Source organism: Cyanistes caeruleus, chromosome 1 (genome assembly GCF_971803275.1).
Source record: "Cyanistes caeruleus chromosome 1, bCyaCae1.hap1.1, whole genome shotgun sequence".
In the NCBI taxonomy this organism is placed as follows: domain Eukaryota; kingdom Metazoa; phylum Chordata; class Aves; order Passeriformes; family Paridae; genus Cyanistes; species Cyanistes caeruleus.
This window is the reverse complement of record NC_141701.1, coordinates 14438735-14456198: the sequence shown is the minus strand read 5'-3', so window position 1 is coordinate 14456198 and position 17464 is coordinate 14438735. Positions and strand designations below refer to the sequence as shown.

Sequence of the window (17464 nt, the reverse complement as noted above, 5' to 3'; positions counted from 1 at the left end):
ATTCCAAACTAATATACTACAAATATTGAAGGACAATTCTGTGCTAAACTTATCCAGAGTGCATTACAGTGTATTGTCCAGTGTATTGGAACTTACTTTACGTGTCAGCTGAATCACTTGGTTATTTGATATGAATACGTATTAGCATCATAGCAATAGCTTAAAGGTAACTAACAGTCCCACAGCAATGCAATGGTCTGCCAGGGACCATTGACTGCATTGCAAAGTATATTCTTCAGGTTAGAAATGAGACACATGAAATTCAAGTAACTGAAGCCTGATAGATGGAATTCGATATTTATCATCACTGATGCATGTATATTAGATATTTTATCTTTGCTCAGATACACACTCCACATACAATATTGTGTTTCAGCTAAAATAAATGAAAACCATACAGAAGCCCTCAGTGCATACTTGTAACCTGAAAAAAAATATTTTCAGACATCTTAACAGTACCTAAAGTCTGAAAAGCCTCTCACGAACAGCCACGGCTTCTGATTCCAGAGTTACATCCTCTGTTAAGTGCTGAAACTGTCCTTGACTGGAATGGGAAAAATACAACAAAGACTGCTCTTTTGTAGTCTAATGGGTGGTGGCAAAGTCGTTTTACAGTCTTGAAAAGCAGTGTTAAGAACAAGTGCAATGATTCCTGCAGTTGTACAGGAAAAAAGGACATACAATAGAAAGGAGTAAAAAGGATATGGACATTTAGTGAAAATAAACCCGTATTGAGAAGAAGGTTAAGATTTCTTTACCTGTAATCAGGCAATTTAGCATGCTGAGTTCTGGAACACAGTTTTCATGCTATGATAAGGGATAAACTACTGTTATTGGGTAATTTCTGACAGTGCTTTCATGATACACTATGTTCAACTCACGAGGTCTCTCAGACATTTTGAAGCATAACAGGAGCACAGAGCAAAGGAAACCAACTGGGAATTAAGCTTGCTGGTGCTCTTCTGAAAGAGCAAGTATTTTTTTCTGTGCCTTGGATAGATGCCACGCATGCAACATATGCAAGAAAGAGTTACATAGTACTCTGTGCTTTGGCAAGAAAGGCCCTTCCTGACTAGTTGGAAGCTTCAGGGTTAGGTGAAAGAAAAAGGTTTGGTCAGAAAAATGATAACAAAAGAAGTGATGTCTCGTAAGAAGACAGTCAAGATTTCAAATGCTGCAGGCCTTGAAACACCACAGGTATATGAAACCAAGATTCCTTGGATGCCAAGACCTTGAGTCCAGAATGTACACAGAATGTACTTCTTTGCAGGGGTAACAAAGAAATGTGCTGATCTCAAGCAGTATTTCTTCAAGGAACATGAAAGACAGTAGGCAATAACAGTTCAGATACCACAAGATCCATAAAGTCTACAGCAGAGGGACAGCAAGATACAATTGCTTTTTCTTAACTCACTGACCTTCCAGTCCTGTGCATGGCAAATTCCCATGTTCTCAAAATTTCTGACCACTCAAGTCTCATTCCAGCCAGGTGTGTAACTCCAAATCATTCATGCTGTGTACTGGAGCCACCACAGCAGGAAGTGTCTTATTATGTGGGAAATCAGAAGATGGGACTGAGTCTAATACTCTAAAGTTTTGATTATGGAAAATGACAACAAATCTCACACATAGTGATGAAAGTTGGTACAACAGTGCTCAGGTTCCTCCCAGCTTTGATATCCATATGGATAAAACAGATAGGGAAAACAGGAAGTAGCATCATGTTTCTGATAGACTGGGAGAGTTCCATGCCAAATTTTCATCAAGCCTGCCTTCAGGACTAACAGGCTGATAACACTGCCAAAATCCTTGTAAAGCACTTCTGCTACGGAGGGTTTCATGGTCCTGACTTACTCACCACAAATACCCTGAAGGCAATGTTTCTGTTACAAAGTTCCTCTAAAACCTAGTGAATGATCCATCACTAGAACACAAGGCTCTACTTGTTCTTTGCTCAGCTATAGAATCATAGAATACTTTGGAAGTGACCCAACCCAGGTACAGGATCTTGCACTTGGCCATGTTGAACTTCATGAGGATTGCATGGGCCCACCTTTCTACCCTGACCAGGTCTCTCTGGATGGCATCCCTTCCCTTCAGAGTGTCAACAGCACCACACAGCTTGGTGTCAGTGGCAGACTTGCTGAGAATCCCACTGTCCATGTCACTACAAAAATGTTAAACAGCACTAGTCCCAGTGCCAAGCCCTGATGAATGACACTCATCACTGGTCTCCACTTGGGACATCGAGCCATTGACCACATCTCTTTCAGTGTGACCATCCAGCCAATTCCTTATCCACTGAGTAATCCATCCATCAAAACCATGTCTCTCTAATTTAAAGTAAAGGATGTTGTGTGAGAGAATTTCAAATGTTTTGCGTAAGTCCAGTTAGATCATACCAGTTGCTCTTTCCTTACCCATCAGCCCTGCAACCCCATCATAGAAGGCTGCCAAATTTGTCAGGCACGATTTGCCCTTAGTGATGGCATGCTGGCTGACAAATCACCTCCTTACTTCCTATGTGCCTTAGCATAGTTTCCAGGAGGATCTGTGCCCAGGAATACATTCAGTACAGGTAGCTCAGTGAGCAGCTGCAGTGAGAGCTGCAGATTGAGCTCTGGCTGGCAAGAACCTGAAGCAAAAGGCTGAGAACTGGCACCAACTCTTTGCTATGCAAAGGGTCCAGGGACCTGTGGCACCAGCCAGGTGACCAGACAGGCAGAGACTCAGCAGGAGCCAGTGACTCAGCAGGAAGAGCCCAGACTTTTCATGTGTTAAACCAAAAGGATACAAAAGCTCAGGATTTCCTTTGTTCTGAAGCAGCAGCTCAAGCTGTTATTTTGTTGCTGTACCATGATAAAACTATTTAAATAATCCAGAGGTCTGAGACTTTGCTATGGGAAACCCTGGGCTGAGCTGTTACGGAAACCTTGTCTGACTGTCAGAGTGGTGGGTGTGTAGGGAGTCAAGCTGTACACACATCAGCCTGGAACCACCCACAGTGGAGGGGCTTTGCTTCCAGCACTGAAATCTCAGACAGCGAGAGTGTGACTGCTGGAGAATGGTCACACAGAAAAGTCTTGATCTTGCCATGATCTTAATGGGCACAGAGGTGAGACTGACCAGCCAGTAGTCTCCCTCGTCTTCCTTTATACCATTTAAAAAAAATTAGGGTTCCAATCACTGGAACTTGACTGGACTGCCACAACTTCTCAAATACGATGGATAGTGGCATAGACACTTCATCTCTCCCTCGGGACCTGTGGATACACCTCATCAGGTCCTCTAGACTTGTGCACCTTCAGAGTCCTTATATGCACTTGATCCTGATCTACAACTGGTTCATTCTTCCAGCCCCTGCCTTTGCCTTCTGTGGCTGGAGAACTTGCAAGTGAAAATTGAGGCAAAAAATTTATTGAGTACATCAGCTTTCTCCATGTCCTGGGTAACCATATCTTCTATTTTCTTCCAGAGAAGACTCATATTCACCCTAGTCTTTCTTTTATCACTTGTGTACCTATAGAAGATTTTCCTGTTGCTGCTGACATCTCTGGCCAGCTTTAATTCTATCAGAGCTTTAGCTTTCCTAACCTGATTCCTGTTTCTCACTTTTTCTGTGTTTCTCCTAGGCTACATGTCCTTGCTTCCACTCTCTGTAAGGCTTCCTTGTGCTTGAGTTTGCCCAGGAGCTCCTCGTTTATGCAAGCCTTATGGCATTTTTTTGACTGATTTCTTTATTGTTAGGATGCATCATTCCTGAATTTAGATGAACATGAGATGCAACTTTGAAGGCCCTCCAATTTCCCTCCTGGAAGAATACAGTGCTAGGGTACCTTAACAGGTTTTGAATGAGACTATGTTGGAAATGGGAGGGAGGGAATCAGTCTGACTGTGACTCCCATTGGGCACATATATATTTCAGTAACTCAGCATCAGTGGAGGATGAGCAGAAAACCTAGTGAAGAAAAAATTTCAAGAGGTATTAACTGCTGAGATGATTTTCCGTGAAGCACAAAGCTTCATTCTGACATGTTTTGCTAGGAGGAGAAATACTGCCCTGGCAGTAAATGCAAGTAATCCTTTGCCCTATACAGAACTCAGACAGGAACTTAGAAGGGGCCTAACATCATCCTAAATGCTAGTTATCATTTAATACAAATCCAAAAATGCTTCTCAAGCTCAGTCCTATGAGCAGATTGCTGTGTGTGGATACTTTGCTCAGGAACACACACAGCACTGTTCTACCACTTTGAGGACAGTCTTTTCTGTGCTAGACCAAAGCAGGATTTACATTGAAAAATCTCAGAATAACTTCTTCCTTCTCTGTGTAGTTATGTAAGGCTTTTTGTACAAAAATGATCTTTCAACTCAGGCTTACAGTGATAACAGTATAATAATGGTGTTTCCAACAGCGTGCAGCTCTCCCTGAGAGACACTGGATGATATTTTGTCAAATTAGTTCCTCAACATCACTAAGTCTGGAAAGAAAGCACAGATCAGTAGCTGGGCCTATGCCCTTCTAGCCTAGTGGAGGCTGGAATAGTGTTTCTACCAATAATAGCCTCAATCAGGCAGTTCTTTCTCCAAAGAAAAGTCCTCCTAAAACTCAAGACAAGACTTCAATTACACAATCACATACTATTCTGGCTTTAAGAGACTGGATGGTGTGTCTTGAATGAAGAAGAATGAAATGGTTTTAAGTCATTTTCTGAAACAGGAGTAGAAAAGAGTACTATTGAGTTTTTAAAATGAGGTTAACTTTCTCTGCAGACAACAGAACATAAAGCCACTTAAAATATCTGGTAACTATTATATAATGCTTTTTTAAAACTTTCCCTGTTCGATACAGCTTCAACTTGGGTATGTACTGAAGTCAGTGGAAGTCTTTTTGCTGACATCAATGGATTCTGAATTAGGACCTCATTGCTTGCAGCCCAGCTTGTGTGCTACATTAATTCAGAAATGGGTTTTAACAGCTTCTTTCACCTAACAGTCTCCTGAGCTGTGCACTGAGAGACAGAGAGCTTTTTCCCCCTCTTTTTGGAGGACAACAAGGCACAGCATAGCAATAGCAACAGTGTGACCTGGACTCTGCCAGTGGAATTTCCAAAAGGCAGAAACAACTTTTCAGAGAAAAAAATGTTCTCCAAATATTCTCCAAAACAAAAATAAAAACCAGTTACAGAAAGCTATTCCAGTAACAACCTGGATCAGGAACATATAAATCATAACAAGAATGTGAGTGGACACACTTTGGAGAAACTAGGAAAGGGGACAGAACCAGTTCTGGAGAACAGCTGACACACAAAGAGCTTTACAAGTTGCACTGTGGCTGAGAAATAATAGCCTAACCTTAGTACTTCCATCAAGCACTTTCAATGGAGAAACACTCCAGCTTAGTGCAAATGAGGTGATAAGGGACAGGAGTACTGCTATCATCCTGTCACTCACTGTCCCCTCACCCTGGAATCATACAATTAACACAGCTTTGCTGCACAGGGGAATGTTCTTATAAACTGCTGTTCTGCCCATAACTTCAGCTGTGTTTAAGAAGGTGAAAGTAAACAGAGTTTTGGTTCCTCTAGCTTTTTAAAAGAAAGAGTCTGCTTAAGCACTCTGTTTTTATTCTCCTGGGAGATGCCTACTTTCATACTTATCCTTGGTGGACCAACAGCACATGAATATTATTGGCTTTCAGACAAGAGGTAACATTTAACAGTGCATGAGGGACATTCATGGATTTGTATTAAAATGGTATTTGTATTGTTTTACTGATGTGAGTTTGGATTAGTGCCACTGTTTTCTTCCTGCAAAGACAGAGAGCTCTTGTCCCTCACACAGCCACTCCCAGCTGAGCTCTGGAACAGGGCAACCAAAAGCTCTTGTGGCTGGTGGTCACACCAGTGACCACCCAACCCTGAAAACCATAGCTTTGAATGCAGCATGTTTGGTCTCTCTGTGCTGACCAGCAGTGGGTAGTGGCTCACATGGTTACACTGTAACAGACCTCAGCAAAGCAAGGAATAAATTCTTTTGCCAGAAGTTCTCAGTCTGAGCCATTTACCCAAGGATATACTCTGAAGTGTATCACAAGGAGTGTCTCTGAAATGCAGCACAATGGCCAACACCATTGTGAGGGAAGACATCTGGAGCTGCAGACCTCCAGCTTTTTGTCAAGCTTGTGCTGCCTTTCATAAAGCACACGATGTCCTGCCTTTATGGGATCAGAGTATTAAGAACATTCCCTCTGCACAGCAGAGAGAGACTACATTAAACACACATCCATGCATCCAGTGCTAATCTGTCCTTCACAGGCCAGCATGTGTTCATTCATTCTCTTACCAAACTTGCATCCTCAGCTGCATGGGCAAAGAATAGATCTCAAAGGATCTTTACTTCCTTGAAATAGCAGTCATTGCTGCCTGACTGAGTGTAAGTCATACACCAGCTGATGTGTCCAGAGGGGAACCAGAGAGAAACAATACAGAAGACAGGAAACATGTAGTTCTCAATGCCAAATACAAGTCTATGCAGGAATCTATCTGGACAGCAGTGATGAAATGATCCAAATTTATAACTAATGGGTCTTCATTGTCCCATATCAATCTAATCCAAACTTTAATAAGCGGGCCTGTAACAGTGATGCCCAGAGCTTTGCAGTCCATCAAACTCTCAAGTAACATTCCAGATATAGTGGAAGAAAGAACCTGGCCAACATGGAATTAAAGAATGTAGGAATAACAGATGAATGGATAAAGGGAAAAGTAAGAGTTCTAAACATCTGGGGAAGACATTCATGCTTCAGCATGTGCTCTACTTTGACATGACAGAAGATGAGGTGAGCTTCTTTTAACAGCTCATGGCAAAACAAAGGAACCCTAAAACTCCTCATCACAATCCACAAGACACCAAGCCTGAAGAAACAATTCAGCTGAGACTTCCACTCTTTCTGATAAAATGCTAATCAGAGTTTTTCCCCAAACACAGTGAGCAAGGTTTAATTAGGAACATAATGTAATGTGTGAAGGACATTTTGTTAAAAATACACTGCATGTACTGAGGAACTCTGTTTTTTTCATACAGTGTGACATACAACATGCTGAACCAAAACACCACAGAAGTATCTGTTTTATGCTATCCCACTGGGGATACATTTAACATTAACAGCATTTAACATTGAGAAAATATTGCAGATATATAGTAGAGGATGTCTAAATGTTCCTTTACAGTATTGTCACAATGACTGCTTTTCTTCCATGTTACTATAGCCATTACTAGAGAGGCAGTAACAAAAGTCATCATAAAACATCTAAACCTCATTTGGAAAACATATATAACCTTTTTTGTTACTCCTCCTTCTCTGTCTTCTAATTTAGACTTCATATTGAGCCCAGTTTTGTATCTTCTTAGCAGCAAAAATTAGAAGCAACTCTATTCAAGTCAAAAAAATTATTGCAACATGAAGAAGGAATCAGCCCTCAGCAAAAAACAGTCTAACAGATAACTTCCCACTGACAGTTCTTACCATAACACAGGTTACAGAAACAACACTGTTTTTCTAACACTGAAAGTAAACAATTAATGTGAAATGGCCAATGCTTTTAAGACAGTAGGTCCTCCATCTGTGCCCTTTATACATAATTATTTTCATCTTAGTAAGCAGACACTTAAGAAGGACCATCATCAAATTGTAGATGGAGCCTATTCATCACACAAAACAGGCAGCTGAACATCTCTATTTGTTTATGCATTATTTTACCTTTTGTTCCCCCCTTGGAAAGTCTGTGGAATCTTTGAGACATTTTCACACATCATTTCTTGTAGAAGAACATCAAGTCACCTTTTATGCCCTCAGGCAAACTTCTATCTGATATCAGTAACTGTCCATATCAAAATTATTTTTCATACCTTGTGTGAGCAGCTGGAGGTTTCGGACTTCTTCTCTCACCTTCAGCTGAAGGACTTGCTGCAGAATGTGCTGTCGCAGGCTTTCCTGGGCAATGCCCATTCGTTCAAGCTTTTTGTCAGTAAGTCTCAGCAAAGCACGGCCTGGAAACAAAAGCCAAAAAGAAAAATCACCCAAGGATTTCCATTACTGCAGTAGGCTCATTCTGACATGATAATCTGCTACAGAAAAAATCCTCAGCCCTGAAATACCTCATTCTGAGAGGATATTGTTCCATCTGGTACTCCCTTACTGTTAGAGATTTATTTGGTACTCCTCCCTTTTCTATTGTTTTTCTGTATTGTTTTGGTGCTTTGTGAGATACAGGCATGTAAAACAGGTATCTTGTGCCATTTTAGTCAGCCAATCACTGTTCTTAACGGCCAGTTAGTCTCCCATGGGTAGGACAACCCCTGTAAGTCTACAACTGACATAGGTATCTAAATAGACTCACCTATTTTCAAGCATCGTGCCAAGAACTGAGTGAAAACCAATGACTGTGTGTTTTACGAATTAAATCAATTTAAGATATACCAAGGATGAATATTGTTGCAATTCAGATATGTATATAGTTTAGCAGCACCATTTCCCAGGATGGTTCTGTACTTCATGGTTCAGCCTTCCAAATCCCTCTTAACAGCAAACTATCACAGCAAAGTTGGAAAAAAAAACCCCAGAGATTTCTATCAATTATATCTAAATCATTCCCGAAAAATATTGTGTCTGACTATAAAAAGCCATCTGCCCAAGTATAAGGAGCCTATGGACTTTGCAGGCATTCACTCCCAGTTTGTGACTTATCTTTAGTATCACGTTAATGTCGAAACACAGTTCCAGGCAGATTGTAGATGTTTAAAAAATCAAACAATCTACATTCTCCCGATTTTGCTAGTGGAACTCTGACTCCATCTTTTGGGCATGGCTATGCTATAAATAAACAGGAACAAGGCTGTACACTGGCTGAGCCAACAGTAAAGAAGTATTTGAACCAAGCAGAGAACCACAGCATCAAGCAGAATTTTACCCTAGGAAGAAAACCAAAACTTACTTCCTTTGGTCTTCACCATTGCTGTGAGGTAGTACAGGGAGGAGTGCTGTGCAGCCCTCTACTGACTCTTCATTCCCACTATATACATTTGCTATCTAAAGGTGCCCTGGCCAATAAAAACAAATCAAACTGGAGCGATGATGATACTCCCTTAAAAATCACATGTTTGGTGCACTTTTTAAAACAGGTTCAATGTTTACCTCCTCTGTTTTTTAATTATTAAAAATCCCTTCTTTGACTTCTCAGGCCTTATTCTGAAATCAGAAGCAGACAGCAAAGAGCAAGTTATTCCCTCTGCAACACAGCAGCCTCTGTGCTACCATTACTGTAGCTTTTGGATGAATGGTACAATTTAGCTCATTAGAAAGTGTTACTCAACACAGCAAGATAAGGCCCTTATTCAACCTCTTTACTTATAAAATAGCAAAGAGTAGAGAATTTTGATAATTATTTTAATTAAAATTATTAAGATAAATGCCAAAAATTTAAAGAGGCATAGAATATCTGACCCGAACCAGAGTTAGCAGCACGCTTTTCACAAACTGCGAGATTTCACTCACAAGCAGTTCTGTAGGATCTTGATATGACAAAATGTAAAATACTGGGATATTACTATTAATAAAGCAAGACATTATTGATCAGATAAAAATGACAGCATTCATAGATTTTCTGCCCTTCTGTGTCTCTCAAACACTACATGCTACAAAGGATGACCTTTTGATTAGGAAACCTTTCTTTGAAATCACAAACAAGAAAAATTCTAAGGGTTAATGTAATAACAAACTATGGAAATAAAGTCTCTTGCAGATCAATGCCAGCTGTCCAGTTCCTCTGGTGATAAAGGCAGTAATAATGACTTCAATTTTTATATCATCTTATCACACTAAAACATCTTAAAGCAATTTATAAAGGATGTATAACAGTTCAAGAGTATGTTGTTTTGCAACTGAAAGCAAATAAAAATACCAGACACCAGTTTAAAAGAATGCCAACACACATGTCATCATAGGGCAGGGAGTCAGCAACAGTAATATGAAAGGACAGACAGAGGCCATGCATCTCATCCAGTGCCCTCCACCTCTTTTTGGCCATGGATATATAGTCATTACTTTCTCCTTCCTCTGGGCAACTCTTTAGTTCATATTCAAATCATTTTTCTACCCCAGCCCTTGGAAGTTTAGTGTGCACAAACAGAGATGTCTCTTTTCAATGCTTGGCATGTCAGTTCCTCTGTGGCTTAGGCTCAAAGCATGATGCTATTGACTCATACTCTTTGTAGCAGCTTGCACAAATTGCCTTGAATTAACTCTTTCTTGCACCAAATCCAAAGTGACATGTTGAGGCAGTGATGAGGTGAGAAGGCAAACATCCAAATGTGGCATTTCAAGAAGGCACTAAGGGACATGAATGTGAAAATTCAATCCCATACCTTCTTCCCTCTCAACACTTAGAACAACATCCAAGCCACAGCTGGAATAATTTTCATTCTGATACTAAATCTTGCCTTTGAAAAGGTATTTTTAGTGCCTGGACGAGTTACTAAAGCCAATTAGTCACTAAGGCCAAGATCCTGACAATCAGCTAATGATTTTGGATGCTTCTCTGTCTTACTTCCTGTATTATGCATATCTGAAAGAGTAATCATTTCGTGCTAAAAACTCTTTGTTATTGAACATCAAAACCAACTGTCCAGAGAATTTGTGGAGTCTCTGTCTTTGGAAGCATTCAAAACCTGTTTGACAAGATCCTGAGCACACTTGTCCCTGTTTTGAGTAGATGATTGCCAGAGGTGCCTTCCAACATCATCTGTTCTGTGAAATAAACTACATGAAGGATCTTGATCTAAAGATCTATTTTCTTTTTAAAAGCTAAGATTAACATAGAAAATTAATAAGAATACACAAAAGATGGCCATTTTATCAAGCAACACAATTAAACAGAGGGACAGCTATACAGTAAAATTTGGGGGTAGATTTTTAATTTGCAGATACATTATCAAAAGCAGAACATGACAAAAGCAACATTTTCTAGAAGTATACACTGACCTTTGCTCAGACACAAGTAGAATGAACTTAACTAACACTGCAGGAAAATTTCCCAACACTACAGATAGACACTACCTCTTAGATATAGGTGCTACAGACTTTTTTTTTCAAAAGCACCTAAACTAACAAAACCATAACGGTCCCATTGACAAACACCTAGGCCTTGGTTCAGGCTAGTTGTAAGGCTAGAAACCAAATGTTTTAAACAAAACTCCACAACTCCCTCAGTATCTGTATGCATCTTTTAGCACCTAAACTCCAGCCCTCTCATACTCAGGGCAGATCAGCCGTGGAATGTTCTGAGACACCCTGAGGGCAAACACAAAATATAAAATGCTTTCCAGCTTAATAATAGATTGATGGCCTAATTTTTTCTAATATGACTTAGCTGCTGCAGATCTCATTGAATCAAGCTGGGATTAGATGAAAATTTGAATGGAGGGAGAAACATTGCATGCCATAGAACATTAGCATGAGTATAAGCACTGGTCCAATGAGGCTGGCATTGGCCCTTGAGCAAGAAAGGCAGCACAGACTGCTGTACCTAATCAGAAATGTGCAGACCTCCATGCACTGGTATATCCTACTGCTCTTCCCCCAGCTGCCAGTTCACAGACACACAGGCAGACACCTCGTAAGAAGCCTTGAAAGAACACTTGCAATGCAGGCAAAGGGACAGGTAAGAAAGGGCTTATTTAACAAATGGAAAGAACTGAAGAAATAGAGGGAAACAAGAGCAGATACCTAGTTAGAGGCTGATCTGCACAAAACCCTGAAGAAAATAATCAGTAATTTAAAGCTGATGAAAATTATAAACCACTAGTAGGAACAAATGATGGTGTCAAATATGGCCAAGACAGGTGACCTTGTCTTCTCAGTATAATATGAAAGGTAAACCTGATTATCAAGACAAGATGTTCAGTTTATTTCCCTATAAAACCTGAAAAAAAAGGAAAGTGATATTCACTAAGCCCCTAAATTATGTAAGATGAAAAATTTTTCAAGTTTTTACTTAAATGCTGCAAATGTCATTTTATTCTTCATTAATAGAGAATAGTGTGCTTCTCTAGTTTTTCAAATGTGGTGCTTCTGTGTTTACTTGAAATAGTCTGATCACAGCTTTCCTCTTGCTTAAGCAGGCTTATTGTTGGCTTCTCTTGACTGCAGTGCTTAAAAACAAGCCTCCTTGGACGTAGCACATAAGAAATTTCCATGACAGAGACACAGACATAAATATCATTGTTCAGGTGCTGGTGAGACACAAGTATAAAACTCTCATCATATACTCAGGAAAGAATGCAAGCAAGAATGGGCAGAGAAAGTGGCTGTGATTTCATAGTGAGGAACAGCAAAATTATGAGAGGAGGCAAGAGAAAGAACAGTCACCTGCAGAATGAGAATAGACTCATGATGGCAGCGGGGGGAGATGAACACTGGGAAAAGAGAACTTTTAAACTAGAGAACTGATTTGAAAAGAGAACAAATGGATATGAATACAATTGAGAATGCTGACTTCAGAAATATCTTGTAAAAGAAACAGCACAAACCAGAAATCAAATTTTCAGATAAAACTTAGTATGACTTCATGATGCTTTTTTGGATAACCTATCAGATCTTCTACAGTCCTACATTTTCTGCTTTTCCCATGAGAATTTAAGAGCCAGTCTTTCCTTCTCATGCCTGTCTCATCACTAGCCAACCAGACACATCAGCCACTTTGTCATCAATGCCTTGTGGCAAATCTACAGCTTTTCTTGCAAAAGCAGTTAGATCTGATTTGTCTTACTAATCATTTTAGCCCTAAGACTAATGCAGGCTCTTGGTAAACTGCAGTTTGCATTACCATCCTCTTTGCCCCCCTCAGCTATCTGATGTGTCACTAATCAGGGAAGACTTGCTTTAAAAGTAAAAATTGATTGATTTTTCATCAGACTTACCATAGCAGCAAACACCTTACTGACACTTTGCTAGCCTAGGCAAAGGAGTTTAGCTCCCAAAATTGCTATTGGCACCTTCCTGATACTTCTGAAATGATGAACAAATCTCAGCTGGGGACCAGCTTAAATACATAGGAGACACAGGGAATACTGGTATAGAAACAAAGAAGGAACAATAGTTTCTAATGATACGGACCAGGAGGAGCTGAGGAAGTTCTCCAACCTCTGAGCCAGCATTCTTGTACCTTCTCATCCTGTTAACAAAAGCAGTAAACCTCCATTGGGCCATAGGAATCACGTTCTGGTCGGATAAACGGATGGAAAAAGCCCATGACTCCAGTATGTCTCCAATAAAAGCACAGGAAAGCATAGGAAGGCACATGTATCAATTTACTCAGGTATCAAATTTGCTTTGGAAATGCTTTTATTTGTTAGCATCACCAAAGATGATTCTCTATCTTTCTCATTCATTATTTTCTGGGTCTGGATGACACTCTATGACAGAGTTTCTCAAAGAAAGCACTGTAATACTGGTCAATAAATGTCTGATCAAACTCAAAAAAGCATCTATGCAAACAAAGGCACTTTCTGAGTATTATCTGCATCCCTTGTCTCAACATAATGCCTGTTTATAATTATGACAAGAAGAAGATGACTATTTTTACTTCTGTCAATAAATCTACAATAAAGCAAGTTTATTTCCATAAAACCCCTCTCAGGTCATAGCATCCTGTCCTTCTTCCACACTTCTGAACCACAAACATGAACAGAATATGAAAGGAAAGAACAGAACTAAATAGCTTAACTGCATTATCAAATACAAAACTAGCAACAACCAAAACACAGCTTTGTTTCTAAATTTGTTTCTGACAAACCTATTAAGATGTCAGTGTTACATCTGTGAAGCTATTTAAGTCAGATTACTTAATTCGATGTAACTTCCTCTCACCTTAGTGCTGCCTTTCCCAATTCCCTCCATATTACATCTTATATCACTGTCATTTTCTATTCTCTTAATTCTGATACAGTCCTGTGAGCTATCTAGCTTCTGTTCAACAATGGTCTCTGAAATTTCAAGTTAGGACATGTCTTTCTGATACTCAGTTTTCCTTGCCTCTTCCCAAGGATGTCTCCCAGCTTGCTACGCCCAGCTGCTTCTCCCCAGGCCACTAAGGAGCTCCTGTACTCCTTACACAGGCTCAAGCATGTCCATCAGCTCAGTCACAACCTTGTTCGATTTATGCTATTGAACAAAACCAAAAATCCAGTGGTAATGGTGAAGTCATGTAAAAATACTGAAAGACAATGAGTTAACAGAGCATGGATCTGTTAGGAACTGCAATTTAAAAATATGCTTATTTATCCCTGGTAGTTGCTTCCAGGCAATTAGCTTGAAAGGGCCCAGGTACCTTGAAAATTAATGCTGAAGACAAAAATCCCTCTCCAGAAGTGAAATTCTCCTGACTCCCAACTCCTCCCATAAATAAAGCAAGCAATTCCTGCTCCTTGACTTACCCACTCATTTCCAAGGAGGTATTTAATTGCATACTTCGTGTGGGAGCACCACGTACCCTTATATCATAGAATCACTTAGGCTAGAAAAGGCCTCTCAGATCAGCCATTAACCCAGCACTGTCAAGACCACCACTAAACCATGCCCTAAGAGGCACAGCCACATGCCTTTTAAACACCTCCAGGGATGGTGACTCCTTGGAGTGACTCCCTAGGCAGCCTATTCCAGTGCTTGAAAAACCTTTTTGAGAAGAAATTTTTCCTATTTTCCTGTATTTTTCTAATATAAATCTTTGCTGGTAGGGTTGTTGTGACCCATGTGCAGGACCTGGAACTTCACCTTGTTGAACCATTTGGGCTTGGACTATCAATCCAGCCTGTCCAGAACTCTTTGTAGAGCCTTCCAGCCCTCCTGAAGATCAAGACTACCACCCAACTTGGTGTTGCCTGAAAACTTACCAAGAATACCCTCAATCATTTCATCCAGATCATCAATAAAGGTCTTAAACAGAACTGCTACAGATACATAAGAGCCTTAATTATAAAATTTTGACTTAATTACTCTAGTGTCTAATGATTTACAGATATATTCAAAAATATCTGTATACTAAGACTGTTTCAGAATTTAAATCTCAATACAGAGTAGGGAAGGGGTTAATGAGAGTCTGCATCATGATTACTGGAAGTGGTTCAGTTGATCATTTACTGTACTGATGGGAACTATATTGATCTCCTACAAGTTTTGAGTAAAAGACTCTTAGATGTTCCTGCTTTTCAGATGAACATATTCAGCACCTGATAACCTTAATAGGAGGAAATAGTTATAACTTGAATTCCCTTCTGAAATATAAATTCAGGCACAAATCACATTACAGCACTTTTCAAGCATACTGTAAAAATGTGAGACAACCATTTTTAGTGCTCTCAGGAAGGACCCAATAGGACCCACAAAGCAAATTAAACATAAATGTAAACCTTTAGCAGGCAGTCTATAAATCCACATTGTTTGTTGTATGTCTGCCAGCTTACTTCCTGGACACACAAAATTATATATTATCTACAGCTATATATAAAGATAATACAGAGATATAATAATGAGCTTTTATTATATTGTACATCATATTTTTGAAGAAAAAAAACCCTAGGACTACTGTTTGTTGGTACCTGTGTGCTAGATTTATGGTCCCCCTATTTAAATAAACATCCTCAAGGTCTTTCCTATTCGTAATGGAGTGAGAGAATCTGTCAACACGTTTGATTTTATTCACCGTCAGCAGGACACGCAGTTCTTCAATTCCTAGTTAATGTAACATTGCTCCCTGTGCAACACATTATGTGCTATATATCCCATTTCTTTATTAATTTGAAAAAATTATATTTGATCATTTTTACTGGGAACAGTCTTGTTAATGTATTCAGGAGTAAACATACATTCATATTTTATAATGTACAGCTTCTAGACAAAACAGATTAGGAAAGGGAAAGACAATTTGGCAAGCATTAGAATTGACTGAAGTCTTTAAAGCAAACTCAAACAAGAACTTTTTATGTAACTTCTAATGGTGGACCTTACAAAAATCAGATTTCTTGCAGAAAAAAAGGGATCATTTATTACCACAAGAAAAATAACCATGTAAACATGCACACCAAAAGACCCAAACACTCATTCTTGAAGTGACAAACCCAAGTGGAACTGGAAAGTACCTGAAATCACACAGAAGACAATCCATTTATAAGCAAAATCTTTCATTGCTTTCAAGCACTGTTCCTGGCTGAGGCACAGCTCATTTTCCCCTCAGCAGCTCTCAGAGCCTGTGCTTTGTAGCAGTAGCTGGGAAGCCATTGAGAACACAGTGTTTTGGCTACTGCTGAGCAGTGCTCCCACAGCATTCAGGCTGTCTTTACAACTTTTTCTTCTATACCAGCAATCTTGGGATGGGCAAAATCTTGGGAGAGGACATAACCAGGACAGCTGACACAAACTGAGCGAAGTGACATTCCATACCATATGACATATGCTCAGATATAAAAGCTAAGAAACAGGAAGAGGAAGGGAGGACATTCATTATTTTGCAATGTTCGCCTTCTAGAGCAAACACTACAAGTGCTGAAGTCCTGCTTCCCAGGAAGTCACCAGTTCCTGGTGGGATGTAGAGAATAAAATCTTTGGAGTTTTTTCTTTGCTTGAGCGTCACATTTTATTTTAGTAAACTGCCTATATCTCAGCCTACAAGGTTTTTTCCATCTTACTTTCTTCCCCCGCCTTGCTGAGGAGAGGAGTGATAGAGAGACTTGGGGGGCACCTGGTGTCAAGTGAAGATCAACCCACCACAGTCACACCTTGGAAGGAGATCTTGGGGTCCATCTGACTCATTCTGCTGGGGAAAGCCATCCCTTCTTCCTCCGGAATACTCTAACTGCCACACAGCATTTAGGCAAAAACCCACACAAAGAAGGAGTATTCGAAACATGTTTAATTCATTTTTTGAGTTTCTTTTAATGCCAAACCTGTGGGAAGCAAGGAGGACCGACATAATGTGAGCAGACAGCTTACTGTACTGCATTGCGGAAGGTCTGTAGGTCATCAAAGAACCAGCTCAACAAAATTTGAGAACTTACATTTTCTAATAAGATTTTCCAATCACTGCTTTGTTTAAAACAAAAAGCAAAAAAATAAAATTCTATTAAATATTAAAATAAGATTTCATATCCCAGTGCTGAGGTACCTACAGTATTAAAACACTTCCCAGTCTGTATCACTAACTCTCTCCTGTTCCACATTGTTATCTTCAAGCAGCTTGCAGTGGTGCTTTCTTCCACACCCTTATCAGCTTAATCCTTCATTTTTTTAATAAAAAGGAAATTGAGAAAAGTTAATATTCATGAGGTTAATAATTAATACTAATAAAAATGGAAAATTAAAAGCAACATACTCATAGGTTAAGCACTGTAGACTGTTTCAACCCTCCTAACC

At 39.6% G+C, this 17464-nt stretch overlaps 1 protein-coding gene across 4 annotated transcripts in view; it reads right to left on the bottom strand.

Annotated features, from left to right (window-relative positions):
- The window catches only part of SAMD12 (sterile alpha motif domain containing 12), a 173385-nt gene that overhangs the window by 83735 nt on the left and 72186 nt on the right, over positions 1–17464 (bottom strand). For all 4 annotated transcript variants that reach the window (XR_015284102.1, XM_086879810.1, XM_086879816.1 and 1 more), the window contains exon 4: positions 7912–8052. Coding sequence is in view for 3 of the 4 variants with exons in the window: in XM_086879810.1 (XP_086735936.1) it covers positions 7912–8052 (141 nt within the window). In the remaining variant the exon portion in view is untranslated. The remainder of the gene's footprint in view (positions 1–7911; positions 8053–17464) is intronic.